Source organism: Archocentrus centrarchus, chromosome 14 (assembly GCF_007364275.1).
Source record: "Archocentrus centrarchus isolate MPI-CPG fArcCen1 chromosome 14, fArcCen1, whole genome shotgun sequence".
NCBI lineage: Eukaryota > Metazoa > Chordata > Actinopteri > Cichliformes > Cichlidae > Archocentrus > Archocentrus centrarchus.
In genome coordinates, this window is record NC_044359.1 from 33567294 (window position 1) to 33575913 (window position 8620).

General features: G+C 39.9%; 1 protein-coding gene across 1 annotated transcript; it reads right to left on the reverse strand.

Annotated features, from left to right (window-relative positions):
- Positions 1–555: 555 nt before the first annotated feature.
- On the reverse strand, positions 556–5624 carry LOC115792080 (collagenase 3-like). Its single transcript, XM_030746464.1, has 10 exons — positions 5522–5624; positions 5175–5422; positions 4938–5086; positions 4067–4195; positions 3799–3960; positions 3579–3696; positions 3344–3477; positions 3099–3258; positions 1385–1488; positions 556–864 (listed from the first exon to the last, which is right to left on the reverse strand). The coding sequence occupies exons 1-10, from the start codon at positions 5618–5620 to the stop codon at positions 755–757; spliced, it is 1413 nt and encodes a 470-aa protein (XP_030602324.1). The 5' UTR covers positions 5621–5624; the 3' UTR covers positions 556–754.
- Positions 5625–8620: the final 2996 nt, after the last annotated feature.

Here is an 8620-nt window from a genome sequence, read left to right on the forward strand (position 1 = left end):
CTTTTAATGATTTCAAAGAAGGGTTTTGGATTGCAGTTGCTACACTCTTGGTTTTAGGGTCCATTGAAAGAATAATTATTTCTATATTGGCTCTTTCAGGCAGTTCTAGAAATGCTTGGTTCACTGCACTTTTTCTTATTCCCTGCATTTTTAGATTTGACTTTTTTGATCTTTGATTGCTGTTTGAGTCTTTCAGTGTTTGCCCTTTCCTTTATCATACTGAGACTGTAAATCAATCTTCAAGTGTACTTTTGATCAGATTCTGACTCTGTTAATTATAGGACAAATTATGACTAACACTACATGTATCATTTATACTGGATATCATAGTCAGTTACTGATAAAGGTCCATTTTTACATGAATGCATAATACATATACAAGCTTTTATTCATAAACAACACCAACAGCAGGTACACTGTTATGTTTGTTTACTTAAGCTTATATTTCAGATCATAGTTCAGGAACCACAGTCTAGACTATGAGGTCATTTAGTGCATTTATTAGTGATTGCTGCTCTCAGTCATCAGAAGAATTTATAATTATAACAAAACGAGTTCACAACTTATATTTCAAACTGCATTTGGAAGAATATTAAAATATACTTAAAATTTCACACTTCATGCAGTGTTCTCAGTCTAAATACATGTGATCCAATATTGAAAATATATTCATAACAACACTGTCAATAGGAAGGGGGTGTACATTCATTCTTAGTTTACAAAAGTGGCCACATGAAAACAAAGATCAACAGGGCTAGAAGTTCGAGCAGGGCAGGAAGTGGCTGTTCCTCAGCACTCGATACAGTCTTCCAGTTGTCAGGTTGTACTCATAGATGTAAGGTCCACTGTAGATGTAAGTGAAACCTGAGGAACAATGGCTTGATGTTAGTTTAAGTACTAGTTAAAGAAATTGTTCATGAAGATACACACATTGTCTTTTCTCCCAAGACATAGATGAGGGTATTGATATTGCTTTCATATGATGATTGTAGTGCACTAAAGGAAGGTTAGCTTAGCTTAACACATAATCAAAAAATCCCACCTACTGCTGTCTAAGCTCAATGCTTAATACTTAATCTTTTGGTTTCAGAGAGGTTATGTATTAGACTCGTTATGAAGGTGGTGAAGTAATTTCTCAGACTTCTGTTTTTGCATTGAGAATTTGACATTCAACTCACTGAGATACCAAGAAGTCACTTTTCAATTTTACGCTTGATCGTAGTTTATACAAATTCGATTTTTAAGGGTGCTCCTTGTTCTACTGTCATGTTAAATGTATTGAAATGAGAATGAAAGCAGTAATACTCAAAGAGGAGGAAAAAAGCTTATTTCTAAAAATTTCATCAGTTCTTATTATTTCAGGTCAGCAGTGAGTGCCACTCACCTTTGTACTGCAAAGCTGCTGTCACGTTGGTGGTCAAGTCTGTAAAGAACTGATTCACTTTTTTGGGATATCCCTGGTCCATAGTCTTTCTAACCTCATCATATCTAAAGAAACACAGACAAAAGTTGAATACATTCAGTCACTGTGAATAGTACAGAATTCATATTAAACCATATTTATCTAATAGTTTCCATTTTGTTCATATAAATGGTGACACTTCTTCACACACTAAGGTTAATTATGGCGTTCCACAGGGTTCCATGGTGGTACCAGTCCTATTTGCATTATAAAAGTGTCTTTTAGGCAGTATTATTAACATACATTTTTATTGCTATGAAGATACCCAGTTTTATCTATCCAGAATCCAGATGACACATATCAATTAGTTGAACTGCAGGAATGTCTTAAAGACATAATGATCTGTCTAAATTCCCACCTCTAAATTCAGAAAAACTAAAGTTATTGTAAAATGTTACAGACATGGTGTCTAACCAGATATTTACCAGATGGCATTGCCTTGGCCTCCAATAAAACTGTGAGCAATCTTGGAATTATTTTTGACCAGGATATATCCTTCAATGCACATACTAAACAAATATGTAAAAGTGCTTTCTTGCATTTATGCAAGAAATGTTTCTAAAATTAGAAACGTCTTGCCTCAGAGTGATGCTGAAAAGCTAATTTATGCATTTATTACTTCTTGGCTGGACTATTGTAATTCATTATTATCAGGCTGTCTGAAAAGCTCCCTAAAAATCCTGCATTTGATCCAAACTGCTGCAGCTAGTGTACTTCAGGCATCGAGGTCCGGTGTCCTGAAGGTTTTAGATGTGTCCCTGATCCAACACACCTGAATCAAATGGCTGAATTACTTCCTCAGTATGCAGTCAAGTTCTCCAGAGTCCTGCTAATGACTACTATATTTGACTCAGGTGTGTTGAAGCAGAGACACCAGGACACCAGACCTCAAGACCTGGAATTGAGGATCCCTGGACTAGAAACAGGGAGCATATTTGTCCGATACTGACTGATTTGTCCGATAAAACCCTTTTCCTCACATATGCTAACCTGACTAGTCAGGCCCCATCTTATCTTAAAGACCTCATGGTACTGTATCACCCCAATAGAGCACTGTGCTCTCAGACTGCTGTCTTGTACTGTAGTTCCTAGGATAATTAAAGAGTAGAATGGGAGCCAGAGCCTTCAGGCCCCTCTTCTGTGGAACCAGCTCCCAGTTTGGACTTGGGAGACAGACACCCTCTCTATTTTTATGATTAGGCTTAAAAACTGTTCTTTTTGATAAAGCTTAGTTAGTTAGGGCAGGGTCAGGTGACCCTGAACCCTCCCTTAAATAGACCTAGGCTGCTGATGCATTTCTCCTACATTCATCTCTTTTCACTCTCTGTGTTTAAACACCACTCTGCAATTAATCATTAGTTATTATTATTAATCTCTGGCTCTCTTCCACAGTGTGTCTTTTGTCCTGTATCCCTCCCCTCACCCTCAACCGGTCATGGCAGATGGCTACCCCTCCCTGAGCTTAGTTCTGCCAGAGATTTCTTTCTGATTGTTTGGGTTTTCTCCCTATTATTGTACCTTACAACATAAAGCACCTAGAGTTGACTGTCATTGTGATTTGGAGCTATATAAATAAAATAGAATTGATGTGACGTGAAGTGAAGTGAAAAAAGAAACTGGTATATTTTCAACTCACCTGTAGTAATAGCTGCCTACAAAGAAGAGAGTTTTGCCAGAGTGTACATCATGAAGGGCAGCATCGATTTTCTTCACTCTTCCTGGCAGACCAAAAGCAGTTAGTGTTTTAGGATAGCCGTGTACAGGCTGGATGCCAGTGAAGGCCCACACTTGACGACCTGTGGAAAATGATATATAAAGCATAAATTAGATTAACTCTGAAACCTGAAATGTGTGCCTTACATAGACAAGGCAAACTAGTACCTTTGAACAGAAACATTCTGTCTGACTGTTGGTTCTCATATGCAGCATCAATGTTTACCGGGGCACTTGGCCAGAAGGTACTGATGAGGATTGCCTGAGGTGTCCTGCTTTGAGGGTAGCTACGCCAGAAGAAGCTGAAAAACATATAAGCAGCCATTTGGTACGTGAGACATCAAGCAATCATAAACTTTGGACTGAGATGTTTTAGCACTCTACTGCGGAGCATAACTGATACCTGTCTTTGAAGAAGATAATCTCTCCTCTTAAGGTGGTGACAGCATCCAATACCATGGTTGAATCACAGGCATCAGGAGTAGTGGGGGGTTTGGGATGAACCACAGTAGGGTTTGAACCTAGAATTTAAAAGATACGTTTTGGGTATCCCTGCATCACAATACACCAATGCTTAAAGAATGCAGCAATACCAAAGCAATATTCAGACACTCCGCACTCACCGTAGAGGGACTGGATGCCTTTAACATCATCGTAAGGCAGAACAAAGGTGTCAGGGTTTCTGTATGAGTATGTGGGGTACATGAGCGCACCAGGGTCATTGGAATGAGACAAGCCCAGAGAGTGACCAAACTCATGGGCAGCAACAATGAAGAGGACAATGCCTAAAGCAGAAAACACAGAATGGCAGGTTGACTGCAGGACTTAATCTGATGCTACAGTTATTCTGTAAAATCACAGCATGAAAAGATCATAAATAAAAAAGCTCACCTCTGTTTGAGCGGAACGTGAAGGTTTCATCCTCATCAAAATGGGCATCTCCTCCAATGCCAGGAGATGGGGCAAAGGCGTGGGCGAGAATGTTCCCAGGGCCATCAAAGGGATAAAAATCACCGTGTGCTGTTAGAAAGAAAATAGGTTTGATTTTACAAAACAGTTTTGTGAAAGTAAAACAGCTGCTGTGTTGTTCCTGTATTTTGGAACTGTGTGGCCAATCAGTGCTGTTTGTTCTTCAACATGTAAAAATATGTCTCACATGTAAGATCCTCTGTGGGATATAACATCCACCAACCCTCACTAAGGTAAACAGACACTTCAAACAATGTAAAGAAGGGAAGAGTCAAGCTGCAAGCTCTGGCACGTCATCAGTGGAATGATGATGTCTGCTAGTAAGAGTAACATACCTTTGGCAACTGTAGTGTATGTGTATACATGGCGTATTGCCAGTTATTATGGGATTAATGCCAAATCAAATATGAACTACAGTATGTGTTAAAAATAAAAATAAATACATAAAATTAAAAAAAATTCACAAAAGAAAAAAACACAAGTTGTTTTTTTAAATAAAAAATGTACAATTAAAAACAGAAGTGTAAACAAGCTTATATATTTTTAGCCAAGTTTTACAGTTATGCATGTATAATCATGTGAGACATTTTGTAATCAGTTGCTTCTAAGTGGATTATAACCATTGAACTAACACATATGTAGCTCTAGCTCTATGTAATAAACTACAATGCCATTTAGAGATATTCTGTGTATGAGTATCTTATCTTTACTCTATTGTCTCTTTTTACAGACTAATATTTTTTTTATTGTTGCTGTTATCTGAGTGCACTGGTGAAAAACAGTTTGCACTCACCCTGGCGACCAAAGGAGATCATGATGTCAGCAGTGCCGCTGTAGATTCTTGTAAACCTCAGAGGAGTGACTTTGGCCCAAACCTGCAGCGCTTTCTTGATAGAATCATCCACCTCTGCCACAGACATGTCAGGTGTGTAGTTTTCTATCCTGTAGGACAGAAGAATAGTCCAGAAAATTATTAGATGGATTCAGTACAATCACATTTTCTCACATCTTCTCTCTTTAGATCATTTACCTGTATGTGAGGCTGTTTTTCTGCCATTTGAAGTTGTTTCCAAAAGTGGAGAAACGAGCAGCCGTATCATCTGGAACACCACAGCGTGGCTTCTTCATCACGGCCAAGGTGTCAGCATCCAGAGTCCCGGTGATCTGCAGACCAAAGAATCTCTGCATCTCAGCCAGCTTCTTGTTCAGTGGGCTGATGCCCCGTCTGACTGATGGCCCTCTGTCCTCTGTCAGGTTGAAGAATTTCTTCAGGTAGCTCTGTGAAAGAACATGAGATTTTAATACTACTCTTAATACCTTGTAATCTTAGGATTTGTGTTATAATTATAGGACAAGGCAAAGTAAACACATACATACCATTGCAAAACTTTGATCTTGCTCAGAAACTTCAGCTAGTGGCACAGAGAAAACTGCAACCACCAGGCTGAGCAGAACACACACACTGAAAGACCTCATGCTTCCTTGCTGATTTTGACTTGTGTGCCATCACTGGAGTCAGCTGTTATATAGGCTGTGAGATGGAAGCATTGTAGAGTGGGTGTATTGAGCAACTACTTCCTCGAACTGATGACTCAAGAATTATTCTATTTAGGGTGATAAGATTTAGGGAAACATCAGCAAAGACAAAAAATTCCCATATCAAGCCTGTAATTATGATGGCATGACACAGCATTGCATACAGAAACTATAGATTGTAAAAGTAAATATCACAAAAGGGAGCCCCCCCCCCCCACACACACACACACACACACACACACACACACACACACACACACACACACACACACACACACACACACACACACTTTTTCTACTGATAAGTTACCACTGCGCCTTGAGGCCAAACACAAACAAGATGTGTCATGCTGTCAAAAAAAGCTCTTTTTACTCTCATTGTGAGGTCATTTTCCCCCAGTATTTTTAGTTTCTTGTAAGTCATCTTTCTTATGATCATAGTTATTGCAACACTTGCACTACTCTTTCCAATATTGGACACTGGTAGGAGTATCGTTTTCATTGTGTCTTAGGTATATTGAACGACAATAATGTAGGCAGTATTGATGAAAGAATTGCAATAAAAAGGTAGCACCAAATTCATTTCAAATCCTAATTTAGTACATGTGTAAAATCTAAATTCTTAAAACTATGACCAGATGAGTACCTATTTTGGGGGAAATTATTTAGGTCAATATTTCAACACTGCATTACACAACAAGCTGTTGTTAACAGTTTTTAACACCCTCTGCCTCAATCATCCATGACCATCTTATTATGAAAAAATATTATGGTTGAAATGACAGCTCAAGATTACATGGTATTCCCTGGCCACGTGGTTGTATTTCCCTCCATCCATGACCAAGGTGTTCCCAATCTAGCTGAGAGACATAACCTTTCCAGCATGTCCTGGGTGTGCCCTGGGGCCTTCTCCTGGTTGGACATGAGCAAAATACCTCCCAGGTGAGATATTTTGCTCATGTCCAACCAGGACATGAGATATTTTGCTCATGTCCTGGTTGGACATGAGCAAAATATCTCACCTGGGAGGGGTCTATGAGGTATTCTAGTCAGATGCTCAACCATTTCAACTGGCTCCTTTTCATGTGGGGGAGTAGCAGCTATGATCACGCTACTACCCTATCTCTGCCCAGCTAACCCTTCAGAGGAGGCTCATTTCCGCCTCTTGTATCAATCTTGTTCTTTTGGTCACAAAGTTTGTGACATAGGTGAGGGTAGGGACGTAGAGTTACTGGTAAATCAATAATAAAAGCATCATTGGATGGATGTTCTGTTAACTGCAATTTCCCCATTTGTGGGACTAATAAAGGCATTCTTGATTCTTGATTGATTCTTGATTCAAAAAAGTCTCAGTGCGCCTCAATGTCCCCTTCCTGCCTCAGGATGGTTTTGAAGCAGTGCTGGAGATGGGAATTGAAGATTTCACAGAATGGGACATCTGGCAGGCACTTGTCACTAGGTCTGTCCAGCATCCTCTCATGCCACATAATGCAACTCACCACCAGGTGGTTCAGCTGACAGTTCTGCTCCTCTCTTTACATGACTGTCCAAGACAAATGGCCACAGGTCTGATGAAATGATTACAAAATCAGTCACTGTTTTGGGCTTTCGCCCTAAAATAGCTGTTGTCCCTTTAAGACTGTCAGTAAATGGCATGTGACAAGAAGTGATGACCAGAAGTGGTAGAAGCCCACGGAAACCAGCAAGAAGGCTGCTGTATTTCATGCGTTCACCATCTCATGCAATCCTGCTGTTCTAGACCTCATAAAGGCATTCCCTGTAAGTAGGATGTTTAACTGGAAGTATATATTTGGTATTGTTGCAGTTTGAGACAATTTATCCAATATATTAATTTGTATTGAATATGAAGATTATATTTGTTGTAAATACATTAGTTGATGGAAGGTCATATTTCTGCTGCGTTTAATATGGCAGACACTATATGTTAAACACCTTTGTTTAGACATGCATGCATTTGAAGTACTAAACTTCCCGTGTATTTACTATTCTGTGTATTGTATTTCAGTTTCACACCGTTCACATTATAAAGACGCTCAAGTTCGACAGGGTGTCCTGGATTTATTGTGTGGAGGTGTTTAGCTTGCTGGATAGCCGAATGGAGATTTCTGCGAGGCCAGTACAGTCACTGACCTGCAAAATAAGGCATTCTGGCTCCAAGTGCACTTGTGGATACCCTTATTCTCGTGTTTGTTATGGACCAAGTGTGGTCAGCGCAGAAATCCAACAACAAAACAGCACACAGGTTCACTTTGTACAGGCCTTTCTTCCCAGTCACACCCCTCCAGGTTACACTATTGTTGTCCAAGGGAGCGTTGAAGTCCCACAGCAGGACAGTAGAGTCCCCTGTAGTCACCCTCACTTGTGACTAGTGTAACTGATTTGAATGACAAAGTGTATTGTATGGAAACAGATAAGTTTCAGGTCTGTACTGGGCCATGCTGATTGTTATGTGTGAAACTGCACAGCAAGATGAGAGCTTAGGCCCCGTTTACACGATGCCGTTTTCACTGGAAACGGTGTCGTTTTGATGCGTTTCAGCCTTCCGTTTACACGATAGCCTTTCAGAAACAATCCGTGTTTACACGATGACATGTGAAACGATGAAAACTATGTAGTTCCCATGCCAGGCCACAAGTTGGCGTTGGTTTTCTCTTTGCAAAGTTTGTTTACGCAAGACGCGCATGCGTGGAGTGACACAGTAGGTAGTGCGGCAAATTGTTCATTACTTACAAAAATGGCCAATGTGAGAGGTTTTGTGTGGACTGACGATGATGTTGGATCGCTGGTGCACACAACACTGAATTACAAAACGGTAAAAACACAAGAAAAGCATAAGAAGCACTCGTGAATCCGCAAGTACTGTTTATCAATTTGCGCGTGCGCGAAAAACTGTGGCCGTCGCAACCATAGTGCGCATGT

Coding starts and splice junctions, on each gene's coding strand:
- LOC115792080 (XM_030746464.1), bottom strand. CDS start 5,620: ATGAGGTCTTTCAGTGTGTGTGTTCTGCTCAGCCTGGTGGTTGCAGTT. Junction 5,087..5,174: donor AAAAACAGCCTCACATACAG/GTAAATGATCTA, acceptor TCTGTCCTACAG/GATAGAAAACTACACACCTG. Junction 3,259..3,343: donor CAGAATGTTTCTGTTCAAAG/GTACTAGTTTGC, acceptor CATTTTCCACAG/GTCGTCAAGTGTGGGCCTTC.